This window comes from Bufo bufo, chromosome 1 (assembly GCF_905171765.1).
Source record: "Bufo bufo chromosome 1, aBufBuf1.1, whole genome shotgun sequence".
NCBI classification, from domain to species: Eukaryota; Metazoa; Chordata; class Amphibia; order Anura; family Bufonidae; genus Bufo; species Bufo bufo.
The window spans coordinates 321,091,116-321,116,803 of NC_053389.1; the positions used below are offsets into that span (position 1 = coordinate 321,091,116).

Sequence of the window (25,688 nt, forward strand, 5' to 3'; positions counted from 1 at the left end):
GAAGTCTGTGAAGAGGGCACATATCTTGGCATTATTACTGTGAGGGGGCATGTGATGTATACGTGTGTAATGTATGTAGTGCACCTTCTTCTGCAGGTCTACCTTGATGTCTGGTCTTTAGGCTTCAGTCAGATCCTCCACCGCCATGCTTGCGCCGTGTGCCCGACACCACCAGGAGCTGGCCCCTCCTCCTCTCATCTCCCGCCGTCTTCTCCTACAGCAGGGCGCTCTATCGCTCCAGTGCCCGCCCAATCTTAACAATCAGGGTCGTAGCTAGAAATGACTGGGCCTCATAGCAAAAAAATGTATGGCCCCCCCTCCCATATCTCCCACCCCCACCCCCACATACCTATCAGACCTCCCACCCCTTCCAGAGCTCCCACCTAAACACCCCTCCAGGACCTCCCACCCCAACATCCCCACACTCCTCCCTAGATCCCTCTCAGTGTCCTCCACAGATATCCCCTCAGTGTCCTCCACAGATATCCCCCTCAGTGTCCTCCACAGATATCTCCCCCCAGTGTCCTCCACAGATATCTCCCCCCAGTGTCCTCCACAGATATCCCCCTCAGTGTCCTCCACAGATATCCCCCTCAGTGTCCTCCACAGATATCCCCCTCAGTGTCCTCCACAGATATCCCCCTCAGTGTCCTCCACAGATATCCCCCTCAGTGTCCTCCACAGATATCCCCCTCAGTGTCCTCCACAGATATCCCCCTCAGTGTCCTCCACAGATATCCCCCCTCAGTGTCCTCCACAGATAAAAATATATATAATCGTCTGCTACTGGGCAAAAACCATTTGTTCTATACTAAATCGAGTGTGCGGATTACAAATCCGAAGTCAGAATTGTTGTAACACGTCACTAAATTTTGCTATCCATAAGTATGCCTAAATGAATTAGGCACTTTGAAAGCATTGAATAATTTTGAACAGAACAGGTTTTACTCCAACAATTACCTGATCTACATCAAAGTTTGCGTAGTAAACAGTGTATGAAAATGTAATGGAACAAAACTTCAAAAAGTCTTGTTTTTCAGTTTAAAAGTCTTACTTGAGCAAGGCCCAGTACTGTTAAAAGTGCTTCAGGCATCTGCTTTTGCGTTTGTGAACGGTCATTTTCCCGTTGCAAAAAACAGCAGTAGTCCCCCATCATGTTGGGATTCCAGAGGCCTTGATACCTGTTCTCCATTGTAGAAATATCTTTATGGAACCGCTCTCCATGTTCGACACTTACGTGTCCCAAATTGGGTGGGAATAAAACCAAGGAGGGAATGTAAGAAATGCAATTTCAATGACATTCGGCAGCCAAGTTTTTCATATGCTGTAAGCATGTTGTCTACTAATTCAGCATAGTTTGCAGCTCGTCTGTTCCCAAGGAAGTTCTGCACTACTAGCACAAATGCATCCCAAGCTGCAAGACGCACTCGCTTTGTCAGATTCATGCGCTGATCATAAGTAGTGTATTTGCCGCATATGTAGCAGAAATTGTCTGGATAGTTAACACATTTACATTTATCCATCTTAGGTTTCAAAACTGATAGCACTATAACAGATCACTTTATCAAAATCTGTCCAGCTTGCCTTATATACTCACTGCTGACATCAGCCTGAGTGTGTACGGACAGGTCTGGTCATGTCCATTGGAATATCTCCAATATAATGCATTAATATTATAACTGAATAGGCTTTGCATGTATAACTTAAAATCTAGACGTGTCAGTCAAATTCCGAGTTCATATTTGGAATCCGCGCGCTCATTTTAGTATAAATCACATGTTTTTCTCTCAGTAGCAAAGTCATTGTTGCACGGTGTAATTAAAGAAATGACTGAACATTGGATCAAAGCAATTTGTAAATAGGGTCTTTCCATGCTGAGGGTACATACGATTCATCAAGCTAAAATGCTGCAGTCCATCATATAGCTCTTATACAGAGCACGATTGACTAGACAAATGTCTAACTCTGACTTGTTGACTTGGAATCACTTCATTTAGCAATCTGCTGTTCATTCATAAAATGCCTTTTAATTACATAATGGAGATAAAAGTGATCTTGTGAAGGCAGTGGTGTGCTTACAGACTATACACTTACAGACTGTGCCACCATAGACGGAGCTTGTTTTAATTAAAATGTGTCACTACTGCAGCCATCTCTCATTTTATAAAGTCTTGACAGAAGTCCTCTGTTGTTAATTACAAAAGTAATCAGGACTAAACTGGGGATTTCTTGAGAAGAACCTCACTGTCTCTGACAACAGGTGTTCTTCCAAATTGCTAGGCTGCACTGCTTTAGGTCAGTTTCACTTGAGTGTGTGATACTATTAGTTCAGGTCAGTAAACCTGCGGTTAGGACAGGAGACTCAATCGTAAAAGAGGCTGGTCTCGGGTTGGAATCCCAATTGTACATAGAAAAAAATAGCATAGATTTATGGCTGGACTCTGAAGAAATATAAATGTGATTTATCAAGACTGGAGTGCCCACATGCTAGTCTAGATCTCCCCATGCTGGTCTAAGATGCGCCTAATTTATTAAGAGGGAGATGCCTCTTAATAAATTAGGCGTATCTCTGCCCTGTCATGCACAAGAAATGGAAGTCTTCTGGTATAAATTATAGTAAATCCAGCAGGCCGTGCAAAGCCCCGTCCCCTTTCCTCTCGCCACTTTGGAAAAGTGGTGAGAAGCCTAAAAAGTCGCAAATTAAGGTACACGTATGGCATTCAAAGCTTTCCTGTGAAGTTCCTAATTATTACTAATTACAATGAATAGACAAAAGTCTCAGAGAATGTCCTACACTCCCTTTCATATGGGGCTCTATGAACCTGCACACGGCCCCCCATCTCCACAATAAATCAACAAGGACAAACTGCATCCTTTTTGTCTAGAATGGATGGTAATGGGGCAGAAGTAGTTATGAGTCTCTCTGTCTTAAGATGGAGGAAGGTGATTCCATGACTAAAAGCATTAGCCCAACTAAATCTGAATAAAACTAATCTTGTGATATGTTCTGGACAATCTATGAAAGGCAAATATTAAGTGGCTTTAGGACTATTTATGAAGGCAGATTATCAGGTCAATTATGTGTATATGCTTGTTTCCAATAACTGCCCCGTATAAATGTTTCGCTGCCCACCTGAAAAACGAGCAAAACACTTGTTTTTCAGGCAATACAATCATTTGTGCAGCACATAAAATAGTCTGTTGGTAGCATATGGTCCTGTGTAAACGGGGATGTGCTGGTGACAAACTCTATGGGGATGAACTATCCCCGGAACAATCATCCAGCCCTGATGAAGCTTGTTCCTAATTATTAACCATTGATATTGGACCCTGTAAATGGGCCCTTAATCTGAGGCATGTAGCATACTTACAATAGGACTGCTAAAAGCCACTTGGGAGATGTCAAAACGTCCTTCAGATTTTTTTCTAAAGTGCCCTTGGATATTTGGTCGTGCGCTCTGGCACCGTCTTAGAGCCCTGGTGCCTTTGTGCCTCATTGTGGACTGGTTTTCCTGAGTTCTGATATGTAAAGGAAAGTTTCTGATTCTCATCAAATCTTCATCATCAGAATCTTCTTCTTTGTACGTTTCCAGACGTTTTGCTGTGAATAAGAAATTAACATAACATTCATTTCCTAATTAAAACAAAGGCTGGAAATGTTGACATTCTCTCTGAGTGGCTGGGCTGTTAAAAAACCATGTGAAACAGAATTCCTTGATGATCTCTCGAGTTTCTTTTATGACAAGTGACGCATTGTGATTATAGAAAACCTCTGCTTGACTGCGTCTCACAGTATGGCCACCACATCTATAGAAAACATTTTAAAAAAATCTGTTCTACTTTTGTCTGTCTAGATTTGGCATATTTATGTACCAATAGAAAATGACAATCCCAACAATATGTTTTTGATGCTAGATCCATCAGCACACTGTTCAATAGACAACTCAACACCAGTATGGTCTAAAAGGGATGTATTGCAAGAAACATATCAAGTAGAAAGATATTGAATTAAAGGAGTTTTCCTGGGTTAATTAACCTGACGATTGGTCTAGCTGTCCACCCAATGTGTATTTGGTCCTCCTTACTCCTCTCCAGCAGCCTTTGGGTGAGATAAGGATTAGGCATGATGACTTCAACTGCCCAATCTCTTTGTTTTAGGAGGCTTGCAGCTGTTTTTTGCCTCACTACATTCACTACGTATGCATGCTTGTTCAGGCCAACAGTTATCTCATGTGCCTGTCCAGTTATAGGAATAACCAGCCAAGGGGCATTCACTCATGCATTTAGTAATAATCTTTTATACCACTCCTCTTCAACATCACGATGCTGGTAGTTCATAAACTTCAGAAGATCATACTTAAAAGGGTTATCTGTTTTTATTTTTTTATTTTTTTTAAGTTTGCTCCAGTTGATGTGTTATAATGTTATTATTCAGGTTGGGCATGTGCAGTCAGGCAGCCTCAGGCACTGTGAGCAGTCAGCACCCAAGGCTGCCTTACGGTGCATGTGTCACCCAATTACATTGTGAGTTGCAGCCAGGCCAGGATCACATTCCAAATGTACGGATATTTAGTCAGGTAAGGAAATTCTCATCATCATCTATAACCAGAGCACAAAAAAAAAAAAAAGTAAAAAAGCATAAATCCCTTTATGGTCTTGAAGCTAACAGATTTTTGATCGGTCTTTCTAAATTATGAAAAAGGCTTTGGCAATTTATTAAGAGTGCAAAGTGCTCGTTTAGGGTCATCTAGTTCCCAGTATCCTAAGATGTACTCTTCTAAAATGAAACTGGAAAACCATAAAAAATACCTACGACCTGACCAAATGGCATCCTCAAAGTATGTAGGCATGTCGGGCTGTTTTGCCCCTTGTGATGACGTATAACTCACCATTTTCCTGATGGGAGAATTCATTGCCTACAATTGTGCATCTGCGGAAGACCATTTTATTCTCTGTCAAAGTTCCCGTTTTGTCTGAGAAGATATACTGGATTTGTCCAAGATCCTCGGTGATGTTTAATGCCCGACACTGCACAGATAAGTCGATTTCTTCATCATAAAGATCAATGTCCTTGTGTATAAAGTAGATCTGACCAAGTTTCACTAGCTCAATTGATACATACAGAGAAATTGGAATCAAGATCTGCAAAAAAAAAAAAAAGATTCTTTTTCAGTGTCTATGTAGGTTGCAGACATTGAAATGCCTTACATTGCACAAGTGAATTTAAAAGAATGGACCATAAAAGAGTTGAATGTGTTGGAAGGGAGGTCATCCTCTAGAAAACAGGTGCAAAGGGCCAGATCATGAAAGAATGGGACAAGAGGTTTAGCTAATAAATCTACTTGCCTGTAGCAGGATAATCATAGTAAGGAACATGTAAAAAGCGGCAAGAGCTGGTGCGGTATAGCTTCCATCAGGATTCGGAACATCAAATAAAGGATGTATTACAAACTTGCGATACCAAAGGCCATGACCTGAAACAGATATCATAAATTATTATTAAAATCAGTGGCTCAACCAACACGAATACACAGAAATAGGTGCACTCTCCCGTGGTAACACCCTTGCCAAGTTGCAATTTAATATATCTTTCTTTTCAGATATATATTATTTCAATAAGTAGAATATGATGATGGGATAAGATCTGCTTTTTAAAGAAACAATGGCACTCTGTATGGTATTGAAGCTCATCCTTATTTAAGCGGATAACCTGCAGCAATGCTAGATGTAGGGGTAAGAAAGATATCCTATTTTCTTATTTAACCTAGTTTATCTAGTTCCAAATAAAAAATTGTACAACTCAGGGGATTGACCTGTAATAAAGAATAGAAGATTCCTTACCTGACATATCCCTTCCCAGTTCCCACTGTTCCGTTTCTCCCAGCGGGGCCCTATTTTCTCAGCAGCAGAGGTGACAACATGTAACCTGCAGTCCATCACTTGCCTTTCCTGTGCAATACTGAGACTAGTGATTGGCTGCTACTAGAGGTGCCACACAACGTTCTTTCTGGGGTTAGGAAATACCTCTGCATATGTGACCGTGGTCTCTTCAGCAGAGCCAAGAGAGGACCACATGACACTCTACGTATTTCATCTAGCCCCCAAGACCAGTATTTTAAGGTGTATGTTGGGTATGATTCTACCCAAGTTTGCCTTTCATAAGAGATGCCACATATGCATGTGCCATAATCTGCAATGGCAGTAGAAGAAGAGGATCAGCGCTCACCTACATATATAACCTGTATATATAATCTGCCTAAGGAATTCATTTAGATGGGAAATATACAATGATATGAGTAAATTGAACAAGATCAAAATATAGACTTGGTATAAAAAGGTTGTAAAATATAAACCTATAGCTCCAATGAGGCACATGACGACGAGGAGGCCAACACAGAAGAATACATTGATGTTCATCCGTCTTTCCAGTTTGCTGCGCTTGTAACGTGGACCGCTGTTGTTCAGCATCGCCTTGGTCTCATGCCCTTGGGGGAAAAGATACAAGAAGCAGGATTTTTAATAGATATCTTTATATATGAATGCATTTTACATAGCGTTCTCAGCATGTAGCCATCTGCTTTTTCTTAGCAATCAAGAAGAATCAAGAGTTTTAATTAACCATTTGACCCAATAGAACAACTTGTATGGGGAGATTTGCATGTATCCTGGCAGCCCAGTTTTTTTTTCTATGTTTTTCTTTTTTTTTTGACTAGAATCCAGATTATATTTAATTATTACATACATTATGGCGAGAAGACAAATTAAAATGATAACTAATTACATATTCATTTCACATTTTAAGAATCAGAGGAAAACTGAACTCTTAAAAGAAACCACTGATTTGGATTGTCGGTCTCTGTACTTAATTTGCTGACAGTTACAACACAGGACTGCTGAGGCCTGCGATTGGCTGCAGCAGTCACATGTTAACAACATGACATCACCGCTGCAGCCAGGTAAACAGAGCCTGGCTGGGATAACCAGAGTGGCAGTGCTGAATCTACAAGGCAGGTAGTGGTCTTTTCTTTAGTGTAGGCTTTTCCCCAGTGTTGTCAGGTTTGTTACTGAAACTGGATAACCCCTTTAAAGGGAACCTGTCACATTGAACAAGGTGTCTGATCTGCAGGAAGCATGGTATCTAGCCACTTGTGTTACCTGTAATAAGCAATCTAAGGGGTGTACAACCAACTCGCAGAAAATACGGATAAGAAAGCTCTTATCCAAGGTGAAAAGACTTCCAAAATCTCCATGCTTTCACTTTAAAGAAATACATGCAGGCATTCTGGTTAGTTTAAAAGCATCTAGTATAGAAAGGGTGTATAGAGCAAGGAGAGGAGGAGATCATCTTAGGAAACTCTTAAATCAAGGATCTTTGTGTTGCAGTCTACGGAGCCGCAAGGTATGATCTCATGCACTAATCAAATATGGTTATACTGACTTGTGAATAATGTGAATAGTGGTATCAAACATGGCAACTCCCATTAATGAATCATTTGTTAGATTTTTTTTACCAGAGAGGTCTAGACCTCACAAGAAAACAGGCTATGAATAATGGTGGCCATACACATGAGTCTTTTGTTGCCGAGAATGGCCGAGTTCCGCCAACACTCTAATGTGTGTGGGAAGCTCCTGACTCTACCCTGACAGATAATGTTGGGTAGACAAGGATGGGTTGAAATGAATATTTTCGCCTGATCCTTTTGTTCTCCCAGAGATAAGCTGCTGCCAGACACTTTCTCGGGACTTTATATGGACTTTTAGTATTTTTTCAAGAAATTAACCATTGATTTTATTGGACCGTTTCTGGTGCTGGATATGTTTTGGTACAGCTTTGAAAGCATGATATTGTAGGAGTTACCGTGCACAACAAGACTGGGTGAGCTGGACTTGGAGCCTGCCCAGTGGACTCCAAGAGCAGGAATTTAAATGAATGAAATACAAGATTTTCTGTTTTGCTTTTCCCACAAAAATGTATGTATGATATATACACACACACATATATATATATATCAGTCAGGTCCATAAATATTGGGACATCAATACAATTTTAACTTTTATGGCTCTAAACACCACCACAATGGATTTGAAATGAAACGAACAAGATGTGCTTTAACTGCAGACTGTCAGCTTTAATTCGAGGGTATTTACATCCAAATCAGGTGAACGGTGTAAGAATTACAACAGTTTGCATATGTGCCTCCCACTTGTTAAGGGACCAAAACGAATGGGACAATTGGTTTCTCGGCTGTTCCATGGCCAGGTGTGTGTTATTCCCTCATTATCCCAATTACAATGAGCAGATAAAAGGTCCAGAGTTCATTTCAAGTGTGCTATTTGCATTTGGAATCTGTTGCTGTCAACTCTCAAGATGACATCCAAAGAGCTGTCACTATCAGTGAAGCAAGCCATCATTAGGCTGAAAAAACAAAACAAACCCATAAGAGATATAGCAAAAACATTAGGCGTGGCAAAACAACTGTTTGGAACATTCTTAAACAGAAGGAACGCACCGGTGAGCTCAGCAACACCAAAAGACCCGGAAGACCACGGAAAACAACTGTGGTGGATGACCAAAGAATTCTTTCCCTGGTGAACAAAACACCCTTCACAACAGTTGGCCAGATCAAGAACACTCTCCAGGAGGTAGGTGTATGTGTGTCAAAGTCAACAATCAAGAAAAGACTTCACCAGAGTGAATACAGAGGGTTCACCACAACGTGTAAACCATTGGTGAGCCTCAAAAACGGGAAGGCCAGATTAGAGTTTGCCAAACGGGGGGGGGGGGGGGGGGGGGTAGGCAAACAAGGCAACTGCCCAAGGCCCTCTTTCAGTTGCTTTATCTCCTCCATACGCTCCCTGACTGACACTCTAACATGCCACAGAGGTACGCTGCTGTCCACCCCACACAGTCTCCCAGTCTCACCAGACCTCCGTAACTGCACTGTATTAGAATCCTGCTGCCACAGACATCGGATGTTCTGTATGGGCGGAACTAACATAGCTCCGCCCCCATCCTTTGTCTGCACTTGCTCCAGGCTGCAAGACCCAAACATGAGACTGGAATGACTGGGCCTTCTGCTGGCACTGACCTCAGCTGCTGGACTGCAGGAGCTCCCAGGACTGTCTTATGAAAGCACCTGGTAAGTCCATCCAAGCATGCAGCAGTGTCTGTGGACGAGGGTGCAGGGCTGCTGGGGTCACACTCTCATTGCAGCAGCCTGTAGTATTGATGGTCACTGATCTGTGAGTTCTTTCTGTCAGCTCCCTGTGCCCCCTGTGTGTGCGCTCCCTATGCCCCCTGTGTGCGCCCCCTGTGTGTTCCGCCTCTGTGAGCTTTGTGTGTGCTCCCTGTGACTCCAGTATGAGCTAGATCTGCAGCACTTTTAGGACACCACCAATCAGCGTGCTTGTGACATGGCTTGTGGTGCTTGTGACGTGGCCGTGCTGCGATCAATTACCGCATGGCTGTCTGGGCCATAGAGGGCTTTAGTTAAACTATTGAAGATGGCATTGTTTAGGTGGTCTACATTGTTAATTGAGGGGGGGGGGGGGCGCGGAGGCATTGGAGTACTGACTAAGAATCTGAGGTCCAAATTAGCAGTGTCTAAGGCATCTGTAAAGCTATGTCACACATTATAACAGTGTCATCCACAGATCCCTCATAACCGTGTGTCATCCACAGATCTCTCGTAACAGTGTGTCCTCCACAGATCCCCCATAACAGTGTGTCCTCCATAGATCCCCCATAACAGTGTCTCATCCACAGATCCCCCTTAACAGTGTTTCCTCCACAGATCCCCCATAACAGTGTGTCCTCCACAGATCCCCCATAACAGTGTGTCCTCCACAGATCCCCCATAACAGTGTGTCCTCCACAGATCCCCCATAACAGTGTGTCCTCCACAGATCCCCCATAACAGTGTGTCCTCCACAGATCCCCCATAACAGTGTGTCCTCCACAGATCCCCAATAACAGTGTCATCCACAGACCCCATAACAGTGCGTCATCCACAAATACTCCATAACAGTGTGTCATCCACAGATCCCCCCCATAACAGTGTGTCATCCACAGATCCCCCATAACAGTGTGTCATCCACAGATCCCCCATAACAGTGCATCATCCACAGATACTACATAACAGTGTCATCCGCAGATCCCCATAACAGTGTGCATGCACAGCATTATCTCCCTTCACTGCTATGGAATTGCCAGTGATCAGCTATTTTCTGAGCACTCATAGCATAATGGAGGATGACCATGCATACACATTGTGCTCTCCCTTTACTTCAGAGACCCAGATGGGACACCCCCTTTTTTCTGCTTGTGGTTTTATAAACTGCACCATGAAAAAAAGAAGTGCCCTGGCCATTCTTCATGCGGGTTCCATGTCCAGAATTCCCTTTGAAATTGGGCATTAATGAAAATCCAAAACTGCATCAAAAAGTATGTTATAAAATGCATCAGAAAAAAACACATTAAAAAAACCTGATGCAGATTCTGCATTAGGTTTTTTTAAGCACAGAACCTACTGTGTGTGAACATACCCAAAGAGGCTGCAGGATCAGCAGCTTACAGTGGAAAGGCATTCTGCAATCAGCTGCTGTGGTGACAACCACTGTCCGTGCCTACAAAGTCCTGTCAGACTTCTGGTCCAATATTTCAGGATTTGGGGCCCCACTTTCAATTTTGCCCAGGGCCACACTTTGTCTAAAACCGTCCCTGACCTCTACCTCCCACTACCAATCTCGTTCTACAAATTTCTGCAACCCCTTAAACATAAAAACTATTCCTCTGACCCACGCTCCTTTGGTCCCTCTTACAGAAGCATTATGGAAGACTCGCTCTGTCTGTAACAAACAGTCCTACATTCATGACCTCTTCATCTCTCAAAAACTTTCCTTTCTGGGTCTCACAGAAACATGGCTGACACCCTATGACACTGCCTCCCCTTCTGAACTCTCTTATAGTGGATTTCATTTCACTCAGACACATTACGCTCATTTCATTTGAAGTACACTCTGTTCGCATCTACGGTCCCTCCAACCTCCAAGTAGCTGTAATTTACCGCCTCCCAGACCTAGCCACCATCTTTCTTGACCACTTTAACACCTGGCTCCAACACTTTCTTACTGACGACATCCCCACTATCATCATGGGTGACTTCAACATCCCCATTGCCAGTTACCCCCTTCAAGCTTCTAACACTCTCTTGCTTCTTCGGCCTCTCACAGTGGTCCTCCACTCCCACCCACAGAGATGGTCACACTCTGGATCTGATCTTTACCCGCCTCTGCTCCCCAGCTAAACTTTCTAATTCGCCTCTCCCCTATCCGACCACAACCTAATCACCTTCTCTTCACTGGTCTCTTCTGATGCTCTCCCCCAGTCCACACACTAACACCCCCTTCCCCCGCAGGAACCTTAAACATCTCGACTTTCGCTTGCTTTCTCACTCTCTTCTGCCACACTCTACCATTTCTTCCCCCCAAGACCCAGATGCTGCCACCACTCTGTATAACACCACAATAAGTACAGCTATGGACCCTGCTGCCCCCTCACACACAACAAAACCCTAAAAATCAACAGACAACCCTGGCACACTACACTGACCAAAAAACTCAGACAAGCTTCCAGGGCTGCTGAGCGGCGATGGAAGAAATCCCATTCGAAGGATCACTTCAACACATACAAGCAATCCCTCCACATTTTCAAATCCTCACTCGCTGATGCAAAACAGGCCTACTTCTCATCTCTCATATCTTCCCTGTCCCACAACCCTAAACAACGTTTTAAAACTTTCAACTCCCTTCTCTGTCCCCCAGAGCCCCCACCCTCACCTCTCATCTTAGCTGAGGACTTTGCCTGCTTCTCCACCATTACAGAAGAAAAACTCTCCACCCTACTCTCCAGATCACATCTCACCAACTGTCCACTTGACCAAATCCCATCCCACCTCATCCCTAACCTCACCACAGTGTTTATCCCAGCCCTAACTCATCTCTTCAACCTATCACTAACCTCTGGTTTGTTTCCCTCTGGTTTTAAACATGCTACCATTACACCCATCCTCAAAAAGCCTTCACTTGACCAATCTTCTTTGTCCAGTTATCGCCCCATATCACTTCTTCCATATGCCTCAAAGCTAGTTGAGCAACATGTCCATTTAGAACTGTCCTCTCACCTCTCCTCCTGCTCCCTCTTTGACCGGCTACACTCTGGCTTCCGACCCCACCACTCGACTGAAGCTGCCCTTACCAAAGTCACCAATGACCTGCTAACAGACAAAACTAAAAAACACTCTGTCCTTATTCTCCTTGACCGGTCTATGCCTTTGACACTGTCAACCACTCCCTTCTGTTGCAAACTCATCTCTTGGCATCACTGACCTGGCCCTCTCCTGGATCACATCTTACCTCACAGACCGGACATTTTGCGTCTCTCATTCTCACGCCACCTCGTCTCATTCCCTCTCTGTTGGTGTCCCGTAAGGTTCTGTCCTAGGACCCCTGCTCTTCTCTATCTACACTTTTGCCCTGGGACAGCTCATAGAGTTCCATGGCTTTCAGTATCACTTTTATGCTGACGACACACAAATCTACCTCTCTGGTCCAGACATCACCACCTTACTATCCAGAATCCCACAATGCCCATCTTCCATATCCTCCTCTGGCTTTCTAAAACATAACATGGATAAAACATAATTCATCATCTTTCCCCCATCTTGCTCAACCCCCCCAACAGATCAATGACTGCACACTCTCCCTGGTCAAACAAGTCCACTGCTTTGGAGTGACCTTGGATTCTGCCCTCTCTTTCCGACCACACATCCAAGCCCTTTCCACCACCTGCCGCCTCCAACTCAAAGACATCTCCCGCATCCGCGCTTTCCTCAACTTTGAGTCTGCGACAATGCTTGTACATGCCCTCCTCATCTCCCGCCTAGACTACTGCAACATTTTTCTCTGTGACCTTCCATCTAGCACTCACACCCATCCAATCTATCCTCAACTTTGCTGCCCGACTAATACACCTCTCATCCTGTTACTCCTCTGCCTCTCCCCTCTGTCAATCCTTTCACTAGCTCCCCATTGCCCAGTGAATTCAGTTCAAAATGCTAACAAATACATACAAGGCTGTCCACAACCTGTCCACTCCATACATCACTGAGCAACTTTCCCGATACATCCCCACACGTAATCTCCAATCCTCACAAGACCTACTTCTCTCCTCTCCTATCACCTCTTCCCACAATCGCCTCCAAGATTTCTCTCGTGCAGTGGCGTAACTACCAGGGAAGCAGGGGAAGCGACTGCTTTGGGGCCCGGGCTGACAAGGGGCCCGGGAGCAGTGTGTCACATACACTTACAGTGTGTACATAATTTTACATTTTCAGGCCAGCCCCACCCTCGAAAACAACCCCTCCAAATCCCCTCCCCTTTAGATTTGGTGCGGTCACATAGGGGCCGGGCCCACCCACCCCTCCCATCCCATCCATCCTACACCCCCATTCATTAACACAGGGCCCGCCTCCATCCATGATTATCTGCTGAGCTGCCTCTTCTGCCTGCATAGCGTGACACCTGCCAGAGAACAAGTCGGCAGCGCGCTATGCAAATGAATCTCTTCTGGCAGTCCGCACACCAAATTAAGTCCTACTCAATGGGCGGGGAGACTGGGGGAAGCAGCGCATCATGGCAGAGGGCGAAGGGAGGTACAACAAGCATGCACAGCACTCATTTTTTCAGGTATGTGCCTGGGCCCCCCCGCCAGGAGGCTGGCAGATGCTGGGATCGCCACCTGGCAGCTGCATGCTGAAGCCTTCAGCATGTAGCTGCCAGGTAGCCAGATCACAACCTCTGCCCACGCTTACTCTGCCAGCCTCCTGTACTATAGCATGCGGTACGTGGCAGCCTCCCCTCTCTGCTTGCTGTTGCGCCATCTACTAGTGCTTATTATGGCACTCTTTTAAGTTACATATACACAAATGTGATGCCAGGATGGTTCTGGGCTGGAATCGGGTGCATGCATATGTGTATAATAAGCACTAGTACATGGCAGAGCAGCAGAGGCAGAGAGGGGAAGCTGCCACGTACCGCATGCTATAGTACAGGAGGCTGGCAGAGGAAGGAGTGGGCAGAGGTTGGGATGAAAGTTCCAATCACCCCCTTTCACAGTGTTTTAAATATAGGTAAATAAACATAAAAAAAAAGCATTGCCATGTCCAAAAATGTCTTCACTATTAAAAAATATAAATAATTTTCATTCAAAAAGGGTACCAATAAAAACTACAATTCATCCACCTGGAAAAAAGCTTCAGCTCTTTAGGCAGAAATCTAAAAAAAAGTTTTAGCTTTCACAAAATAGTGATACAAAGACAAATAGGTTTTTTCAAAGGTTTTATCTTAAGTAAGGGTCCATTCACACGTTCGTTGCTCTGGGTCCGCATCCGTTCCACAATTTTGCGGAACAGGTGCAAAACCATTCATTTCAATAGGGCCGCAAAAGATGCGGACAGCACACCGTGTGCTGTCCGCATCCGTAGTTCCATTTTGCGGCCCCCGCAAAATAAGATGGAACATGTCCCATTCTTGTCTGCAATTGCGGACTAGAATAGGCATTTCTATCATAGGGAATAATCAAAATGCGGAACGCACACGGCTGGTATCAGTGTTTTGCGGATCCGCATTTTGTGGACCGCAAAACACTTGCGGACGTCTGAATGGACCCGAAGGGAGGGAGGCCCTGTAAAAAATTTGCTGTGGGGCCCAGTCAGTTCTAGTTACGCCCCTGCTCTCGTGCATCCCCCATACTCTGGAACTTGCTACCCCAACATATCAGACTCTCACCTACCCTGGAATCTTTCAAAAGAAACCTGAAAACCCACCTCTTCAGACAAGCCTACAACCAGTGACCCTGCTGCCTCTATACCACCATGACCAGCTTCACGCACACCTACTGTGTCCTTCTCCCATACCATGTAGATTGTAAGCCCTCACGGGCAGGGCCCTCTCTCCTTCTGTACCAGTTTGTAACTTGTCTTGTTTATGCTTAGTGCAATTGTCTGTATTATGTATGTGCACCGCTTATCATATGTACAGCGCTATGGAATGAATGGCGCTTTAATAATAAATAATAATAATTGCTTATTAGGGGTACTGTATTTCCCTTATAAACCAAAAACATGTGAACAGTTCCTCCATATGTATACACACAGGTCGCATTTATAAAAATGGTTGCAGTAAGGGTAGTAGGTTGTATGGGATTAAAAATCATAAGTTTCCAGAAACCGCGCCACTCTTGTGCTTGGGTTGTGTCTGGAATAGCAGCTTACCTGCCTCTCAGCCTTACTCAAATACATTGGTTTAGATGCAATACCAGACACAGCCAATTTCTGAAGCAAAGCAAATCCTGCTCTTCTATCATCTCTTTAATTCCAAAAGTCATAATTAATGCTGAGTAGATGCAATAAAATTATATTTTACTAAGGCAGATTCTACTAAAGCATTAACAATCGACAGACAGGGTAAAGTTATTCCATGTGATAAGCTGTCCCTGTGATGAAGTCTTCAAACACCTGACATTCAGAATACAGAGGTATGCCTTAATTTCTGACACACTATTATAATTATCAATTTGTCATAATTATTAGTCATCATAATACGTGTTTAAATCGCAAACACAACGCAAAATAAGCAGTCTCACTCACACAGGCTTAACAGGAACCTGTCACCAGAATGGATCCTATTCCAGCTTTTCTAACATGGGGCCAAAGCACATAAATGACTAAGTGTTTAACAGGAGGCTGAGAACTAAGTTGCCACATACTGTACTCCACAATTCTATTAGCCCACTGACATACCTCCTTGACCCTATGGAAAGAGGGAAAACATTATTTCTTAGAAATATGGTAGTGCTATCTCCCTGAAGCTGCCCATACACATTCAATAGTTGTCGGGTGAACAAACATTCTGCCGACAGCTCTCTCTCCCGATTCCCTCCCAGCTTCAATATACACATACACGGTTGGCTCGGCTGAACATGTATGTGTATTCTATGGGGAAAGAGGAGAAAGCCGCTGCCAAACACTTCTGGTGGCAGCTTATCTCCCCACAGATGATGTCAGGGGAGAGTCAAGAGCTCCCCACAGATGATGTCAGGGGAGAGTCAGGAGCTCCCCACAGATGATGTCAGGGAAGAGGAGGGAGCTCCCCACAGATGATGTCAGGGGAGAGGCGGGAGCTCCCCACAGATGATGTCAGGGAAGAGGAGGGAGCTCCCCACAGATGATGTCAGGGAAGAGGAGGGAGCTCCCCACAGATGATGTCAGGGAAGAGGAGGGAGCTCCCCACAGATGATGTCAGGGGAGCGGTGGGAGCTCCCCACAGATGATGTCAGGGGAGAGGCGGGAGCTCCCCACAGATGATGTCAGGGGAGAGGCGGGAGCTCCCCACAGATGATGTCAGGGGAGAGGCGGGAGCTCCCCACAGATGATGTCAGGGGAGAGGCGGGAGCTCCCCACACACAGTGTGTCAGCTGAACCCGCTGTTCTCGGCAGGTTCGGTCAACAAAAGACTAATGTGTATGGCCAGCTTAAGGCCCCTGCATGGCAATTTCTGAATCGGTGAAGCAATCCAGTGACTACATAGAAGTAGTAGCTAAAAACTAGTAATTAATATCAGTAGTCCTGGGCCAAGAAAGAGGCAGGAGAGCTAGACACTTTTATTTTAGCTGTTTCCCCTACCTAGGCTGACTCATCACAATGTTTTTCCAGTGTGAATAGTGGCACACTTCTCAAAGATGTATAACCATTACTAGTTTATTGATTAATAAAGCTTGAGACAAAATTACATTTTGCAAAATGGTGATAAAAATAATAATTTAAAGCGAACATTTTTCATTCTTATAATTGGTTCATGCATTAATAGGCAATGGGTAAGCGAGCTGGAAAAAGACATGACCTCCAGAGTCTTAAGTGTTGAAGCAAGCAGCTGGACATTGCTGCAGTGTTTCATCAAGTGGACTAAATGTGATCATTACTGCATATACGCTGCCCTCTGCTTGATCTCAGCAAGGTGTAGCCCGTTTAATTTATCTAACTCTAATTTCAGGCATGAACCATTTTCACTTGGCCCTGGAAATCCATTTAGCTGCTTGCCTACAGCAAAAATGAGTACTATGGACACTGATGGTAAGTATGAAATAATGATATCAACTACTGAGCAGGCCGAAATACATGAGAAGGCGATAAGACTTGGTTAGAAAAAAAAAAACTATTATTAGATAATGAATGCACAGTACACATTGAATCTATTCAGAAAGGAAACGTGGCTTGCATAGAACAGACTGAATTTACTGCACTGATCTGGATATATCACATTTCAAGACCCCATGGTGCTGTAATGAAAATCAATGCTAAATCTAACCTCCCAAAAATGAAGACATTTAAGAATACAGGATATCTGTGCTGTGAATTAAAGGATCAGATTTTCTATCTGAGCTGGCAAACTAAACAATAAAATAAAAAGTTAAAAGAAGGATAAATACTGTCTGATCTGGTGAAAGTTCTGTGCACGTGAAACTCATAGGCAATTGCATTTTAATTTTGTTATGTGTCCTAAGAGATAATAAACTTGGAGTGCCAAATCCCTGGAACTTTGTATATATTGATACCTGGGAACCAGGCCTGCAGTTCTGAGCACTGCATTAAAAAGTTAATGGTAATGGCTGAGCTGATCATTCTATTTTTCATATCTTTAGATCCCAAACAGTGCCATGAAGTGCCCATGAGGGGCTAGGAAAAACTTGCCACCTACCCCCCCCCCCCCATCCCCTTTTGAGTCCATTAACTATTCAGAAAGCAGTGAGGGGTCATATGACATGCTTCCCCTGCAGCCCTGAAATTAAGAGAGAAATAGTGCTCACTTTTGACCTTCTCATCAGGACCACAGGTGGGCATGCATTGGTGGGCACCACAGTTTCAGTTAGTGGATGGTACAAATGCCTTAAAAGGGTTCTCTGGGTCTTTACTTATAATCTCTGTTTCAGCTAACCTGCCTGTCATGCCACCAGGAGCACATGTCTCCAGGAGCACATCTGGTTGGAACTTCAGCAGAAGAGCCCTCAGCTAGGTGGGCGCACATGTAATCACAGCATGACAGGATGGTAAATACTCCTGAAACTCTCTTCCTTGCACAGGTTAACTGAAACCAAGAATGTAGGTAAAGCCCCGGAGAGCCCTTTAAGTTAGGCTAAAATGAGCCTATCCTGACATTCAAAATGTGCTCAATAAAATTTTCAAACTGATGGGGGATTTTTAGCTTTGTTTTTACATATCCTGTAGTATGGCAATTGTTCTGTTTACAGTTGGTAGAAAAGATAAGTCTGGATGGCGACCGATTTTCCAAAAGACAGGTTCACCTACAGTAACCACAGGTACTGTACAAGCACATTATCAGCACAGTGTAAATAATAAGCAACTTGGATGGAAAAACCTTTAATAAAACCAATGGGCAACACGTGCCAAATTCTATTACGGTATATATTGCATTTTTTTGTAAACTTAGTGCCTCTCACTAACATATTACACAATTATTCCACCACTGACATAACTGGAGTTTATACAAGTATATGTTTGGAATATTTAAACAACAATGCATAAAAAAAAGAAATAAACCAAACATGAGGAAGTGTTTGTCTACGGGAAGGGTGGTGAAATGAGGAATTTCAGTAACTGACTCACTGTGCCCGTACTTTTACAATACTAGATAATTGTAATTGCAAGGTCAAACTACAGGAAATGTATTAAGCGCATATTTTTTTTCCCTGGAATTTGGGTTATCTTAATGATTTTGTGGTAACAACTGACTTTTACTAATAAATGGGTAAAAAAGAAGCTGTTAAAAGTTTAACCACCTGCATAGACAACAACTCCAATAGCTTCCTCTGTATTTCGGACTGTACATCCACGAAGAAGAAGACATTCTGTGCCAAATCCTGTGCGTTGTCCATTAGTCAAATCCCTGCAAATAAATAGACTTAAGTATATCAAACTTTAAGAGCATCTGTCAGCATCTTGTGCCTGCCCAGAGTCGGCTCAGAGACTCGGCGCTTGCACAGTGAAGCGGATGAGCTTGGGAAGCAATGGATCCACTGTTGCCTCACTGAGCCGACTCGAGGCAAGAATGAGTGCACAGAACTCTGTGTAATCAGCAGACATTTACACATTGGCGATACAGGGGGAAAATTAACTCAGAATTCAGATAATTCACATGTATATGATTTGTGGACTGGAAGCTTCACATGACCACTTTGTTCCATGGCTCGACTGCTATATGTCGATGCCTGTAAATCAAAGGGAAGAGAGGTAACAGCAGAGCACTGGGGTGCTGTGTAAGTGGTGCATCAAGGGCTCAGGCCAGCCCCTTGGTGCTCAAAATTGCTCATTTTCATAAATATAAAAATGAAGATATCTCTGTTGCAGGGTAACCTACAGAAAAAGAAAGGTATCATTTTACTTAGCATGATCAAGATCTACTAGGCAATATGACTGGTTTAATAGGGTTGATCATGCTGACAGATCTTCTTTAAGTAACAATCTGTACAGCAAGAGACATTATGAACACAGCAGACATGCCTGTTTTGGGAATTTAAAAGGAACGTGAGTTGAGAGACAAAGAAACTTGATGTTCTCTAACAACATCAACCACACTTTGAAGCAATCCAGGTCAATGGGGACCTGCTGCAACAGAGGGGACATAAGCCTCAGCTCTGGAGCAGAGGGACATAGTGAGTTTTTTTTTGTTTTCTGTGGTCCAATTTTACTGCCGATGTTAAAATGTACTGTTGTTTTTAAGTTTCTGTCATTAACGTAATGTATTTTCCCTGATTTTTGTTGTGCTTTACTTTTAAAGCAAAGAGGCCAATAGATTTTTTAAACATGCCCTTTGACATAGCTGTAATATTGTATTGCTTTCTCATTGCATGTGGCATCAGGGAGAGAGAAAATCAATAATCGGTACCTATTAAAAAAGTAGAAGGAAGACACACAGTCTTTGCCTGTATGTTAAACAGGTTTTATTCATCTGCAAAAAAGCACATTGGAGCACTGCTTCTGTAACACCTTTGTGCATTGCACACTTCCCCCTCCCCTGGACTAAGAGGGCTATAGACATCAGCATGCTGCAGGCAGAGCTGTGTCATAGCATGTGCATATCACATACACCACTTATAATAAACTTACCATATTGAGAATAGAGGATTTTTATGATTAAAAAGCTAACACATATTACTGGTTTATACACAAGCATAACATATGATTATAAAGAAACCAATAATATGTGTTAGCTTTCCAAGTATCAAAAAACACTCTTCTCAATGTGATAAGGTTGTAGCCTGGAGGTAAGTGGACTGCCTTTCATGTAGATGTCCAAGGTTCAAGGTTCAAATACGAGGAGAGACATAGATTTTTTCTTCAGTTCTTTTATTTGTCACTCATTTAACGCATAATAAAAGGCTATAGCTTGACTTTATTGAGAATAGAGGTTTTCTATGCTTAGAAAGCTAATACAAATTACTGGTGTCTTTATAACCATATACTGTGCCTATGAATAAACCAGCAACATGCATTAGCCAAGGATATAAAACCTCCATTCTCAATATAGTAAGACTATAGATTTTTATTATGGGTTAAATGAGGGAGAAACAAAATAACTGAAGAAAAAAAAAGGTCTCTAGGTATTTGAACCTGTCAAATAAAACACAAAGATGTGTTCCCTAGTGTGAAAACTGCAGGGGACCTTAGGGAGGTAATGTTGGTAGGTGTACCTTACCAAATAGTGTTGGGCAGAGCCAGGCACAACACTAGTTAAAAGCAAAGTATCTCCCAACCAGGAGAGTAACCAGGCTGCCGCTCTTCTTTACCGGATGCATCACAGGGAGTCCGAAATAGAAAGTAAAGAGGCTGATGTTGATTGATAATGCCGACAGAGGCTCTTTAACTAGTGGGTGCCAACACATCAAGACAAACTTCCAGGGCTGCAGAGTGGCGATAGAAGAAATCCCATTCTAAGGAGCACTTTACCACATACAAACAATTCCTCCTCATTCTCAAGTCCTCACTTGCTGCTGCAAAACAGGCCTACTTCACATCTCTCATATCGTCCCTGTCTCACAATCCTAAAACAACTTTTTAACACCTTTAACTCTCTTCTCCGCCCCCCAGTACTGCCACCTTCACCTCTCATCTCAGCTGAGGACTTTGCCACATACGTTAAACAAAATATTGACAACAGAGAAAGCTTCAGTGCATAGTCCCTACAGCCCCTCTACACAACTACTCAGTCCTCTTCCCCCAAAACATGCTTCTCCACCATTAGATAGGAAAACCTTTCCACCCTACTCTCCAGATCACATCTCACCACCCGTGCACTAGACCCAATCCTATTCCACCTAATCCCCAACCTCACCACAGTTTTTATCCCTGCCCTAACTCATCTCTTCAAACTATCACTAACCACCGGAGTCTTCCCCTCTGGTTTTAAACATGCTACCATGGCACCTACAGTATCCTCAAAAAGTCTTCCCTTGACCCACCTTCTTTGTCTAGTTATCGCCTCATATCACTTCTCCCATATACCTCAACAACTTGTTCAGCTTCAACTGTCCTTTCACCTCTCTTCCTGCTCCCTCTTTGAACAGCTACAACCTGGCTTCCGACCCCACCACTCAACTTAAACTGCCCTTACCAAAGTCACCAACGACCTAATCATTGACAAAGCCAAACAACATTAATCTGTCCTCCTTCTCCTTGACCTGTCCTCTGCCTTTGACACTGTTGAGCACTCCCTTCTGTTACAAACTCTCATCTCTTGGCATCACGAACTTAGACCTCTCCTGGATCACATCATACCTCAAAGATTGAACATTTAGTGTCTCTCACACCACCTCTTCTTCACATCCCCACTCTGCTGGTGTACCTCAAGGCTCTATCCTAGGACCCCTGCTGTTCTCAACCTACACCTTTGGACCGCGACAGCTCATAGAGTCAGATGGATTTTGGTATCACTTTTATGCTGATGACACGCAAATTTACCTCTCTGGTCCAGATATCACCACCATACTATCCACAATGCCCATCTTCTATAACCTCCTTCTTCTCTCGCTTTCTAAAACTCAACAGGGATGAAACAATTTATCTTCTTTTCTTCATCTCACTCAATCCCCCCTAACAGACCTATCTATCACGATCGATGGCTGCGCAATCTCCCCGGTAAACCAAGTCCATTGCCTTGGAGTAACCTTTGATTCAGTCTTTCAAACCGCACAGACAAGCCCTACAACCTACATTGACCCTGCTGCTGCTATAACCCTATGACTAGCTTTACCCTCACCTACTGTGTCCTTCTCCCATACCCTGTAGCTTGTAAGCCCTCGCAGGCAGGGTCCTCTTTCCTTCTGTACCAGTTTGTAACTCGTCTTGTTCATGCTTATTGCATTTGTTTAGTATTATGTATGTATACCCCATTTCATATGTACAGCGCCATTGAATGAAAGCCACTTTAATAATAAATCATAATAAAAATAATCCACCAAAAGGAGTCTTTTCAAAGACTCAGCATCTGTGGTTGACCTAGTCGACGCACTGTTCTCGAAAAGTCCCATGCCTCCCACTCATAATGTGCTTGGTCAAAGATGGTGGTGGGCACTAAATGTAAATTATAATAAAGGTTCTCTATTTATATAGATGAATAATAGGGTGGAGGTTTTCAATGCATGCACGGTTAAGGATAAGGAATATAAAAGAATCAAATATCAGTCACTATCTCATTTTGTGTATTGTCTCCCTGAGTGAAATTCAACTTTCAACCAATGGGCCTAACGAGTACATGTAAAGGTGAACAATAGAAACTTGCATTTGCGTAACATTTCAACACAGACATATCATGTCAAATACTCACATATAACCTTTGAATTTGCTGAGATTGTTATTTGGCTTCTCACATACAATAGTATATTTAAAGGACTCGGGATCAAAAGATTCCTAGAATAAAAAATAAAGAAACATTCAATTTGTAAAGATCAATATTTAGAAGTAGTGTGGCCATAGCATTATACCTCTAATTCAGTGCTAACCACTGACAATATATTACTTTTGGGTCCTTATAGACACTGGATATCTGCTGCCATGGGAAAAAAAAAAATCACAGGTTGAGTTTATAGTCTTTCAAAACTAAATTTCCAGAGATGAGTGGTGATCCTGCCACGTTTGAAAGGTTTGGGAGACAGCTGACCACCGAAGACACATTTGATCAAGTGTGCAATTCAAATTTCAACAAACTGTTTTCATCCTGATAAGATCATTTTGGTCTCTGAAGCTTTTTATTATTTTTAAGCCACAGCTGGCACTGAACGTAAAAAAATATAGCTACATCAACACATATTATATATATAGTAAATACAAACATTCAGGTAATTGTATAGACAATGATTCTGGAATCTTGGAGGAAATTGTTGCAATATTGTATCTGATTTCTAATTCCAAGACCCGTGCAGAAAAAGTTTAGTCGAGGTCGTGTCATGCTTCAACTTCAGGTCTGAAGGCAGCAGAGAGGCCACCAGTTGAAAAATTTTCCTCACTTAAAGAAGTTATCCAAAGCTATAAACCCCCACCCCCCCAGAATGCCCGGGCCCCTCATACAGACAATACTTACCTGGTCCCTGACACCTGTGTCCTCCAGGATGCCTCCTCAGCCGTTGCAACATCTCCCTGTCGTGCAGATCACAACATCCGGTGACAGGGGGTGCAGCCAATAGCAGACCACGATGGTGACCTGCCACCATCACGCAAGGGTAGCGGGTCAAGTCACATCCTGCTATTGGTTGCACCCCCCGTCGCCAGATGTTGTGATCTGCATGACGGGCAGATGCAGCATGGAGGAATCAGGAAGGAAATAGGCATCAGGGAACAGGTAAGTATTGTCTGGAGTTGGGGGGGGGGGGGGGGGTTTACAGCTTTAGATAACCCCTTTAAAGAGTAAGTCATCTAACTATTTTCATAAATTAATAGTACAAGTGAATATATTCCAAAATATATCTTATTAGAGAAAGATGCTTTCTCGTAAAACATTTCTCCTGTTCCCCCTCCACTTCATTAACTCCCAATACATTGCTCAGATTGGTCTTCAGTGAAGACCAGCTGCTTGCTCACTGAAGGATTACATTAAAGTCTATGGAGACGAGAGAAGAAGGAGGAACACGGAGGGGCTGCTGCAGACAGGCCAAGACACAGACAGACTGCTGCTGGCATGTCATTGGACCACTGTTTAACTTCACTGCTGGATTTGCATCTAAACTGCTGTGTAATTTCATCCATTACTGCTGAGGGGAAAAAAATAACTGAAGAGTCCCTCTCCTGGCATTTGAACCTGGGACATCTACATAAAAGGCGGACTACTTACCTCCATGATACAGCCTTATGATATCGAGTGGATTTCTATACTTAGAAAGCTAATACATATTACTGGCTTATTATATATATATATATATATATATATATATATAAAATCCCAAATACTGCAGCAGCACAGTCAGACGTTGTGCACTGGGTGCAATTCCTCACAGAGGCCGGCCCCTCCTCCAAGATATATACTTTACAAATGACGAGGCAGCACTTCCAGCTTTAAGGTGACAGGGTGAAGACCCCAAAAAAAACTTTAATCCCGGCAACGTTTCGGCCTGCTCAGTGAGGCCTTTATCAAGCTTGATAAAGGCCTCATTGAGCAGGCCGAAACGTTGCCGGGATTAAAGTTTTTTTTGGGGTCTTCACCCTGTCACCTTAAAGCTGGAAGTGCTGCCTCGTCATTTGTAAAGTATATATATACACTGCTCAAAAAAATAAAGGGAACACTTAAACAACACAATGTAACTCCAAGTCAATCACACTTCTGTGAAATCAAACTGTCCACTTAGGAATCAACACTGAGTGACAATCAATTTCACATGCTGTTGTGCAAATGGGATAGACAACAGGTGGAAATTATAGGCAATTAGCAAGACACCCCCAATAAAGGAGTGGTTCTGCAGGTGGTGATCACAGACCACTTCTCAGTTCCCATGCTTCCTGGCTGATGTTTTGGTCACTTTTGAATGCTGGCGGTGCTTTCACTCTAGTGGTAGCATGAGACGGAGTCTACAACCCACACAAGTGGCTCAGGTAGTGCAGCTTATCCAGGATGGCACATCAATGCGAGCTGTGGCAAGAAGGTTTGCTGTGTCTGTCAGCGTAGTGTCCAGAGCATCGAGGCGCTACCAGGAGACAGGCCAGTACATCAGGAGACGTGGAGGAGGCCGTAGGAGGGCAACAACCCAGCAGCAGGACCGCTACCCTCGCCTTTGTGCAAGGAGGAACAGGAGGAGCACTGCCAGAGCCCTGCAAAATGACCTCCAGCAGGCCACAAATGTGCATGTGTCTGCTCAAACGGTCAGAAACAGACTCCATGAGGGCCCGACGTCCACAGGTGGGGGTTGTGCTTACAGCCCAACACCATGCAGGACGTTTGGCATTTGCCAGAGAACACCAAGATTGGCAAATTCGCCACTGGCGCCCTGTGCTCTTTACAGATGAAAGCAGGTTCACACTGAGCACATGTGACAGACGTGACAGAGTCTGGAGACGCCGTGGAGAACGTTC

At 43.6% G+C, this 25,688-nt stretch overlaps 1 protein-coding gene across 4 annotated transcripts in view; it reads right to left on the reverse strand.

The window, feature by feature from the left end:
* Positions 1-25,688, reverse strand: part of ATP10B (ATPase phospholipid transporting 10B (putative)) — a 500,197-nt gene that overhangs the window by 27,902 nt on the left and 446,607 nt on the right. For all 4 annotated transcript variants that reach the window (XM_040441995.1, XM_040441996.1, XM_040441994.1 and 1 more), the window contains 6 exons: positions 22,957-23,039; positions 18,914-19,020; positions 6,354-6,485; positions 5,347-5,474; positions 4,890-5,142; positions 3,372-3,601 (listed from right to left, as the gene is read on the reverse strand). In XM_040441995.1, the coding sequence (XP_040297929.1) occupies positions 3,372-3,601; positions 4,890-5,142; positions 5,347-5,474; positions 6,354-6,485; positions 18,914-19,020; positions 22,957-23,039 (933 nt within the window). The remainder of the gene's footprint in view (positions 1-3,371; positions 3,602-4,889; positions 5,143-5,346; positions 5,475-6,353; positions 6,486-18,913; positions 19,021-22,956; positions 23,040-25,688) is intronic.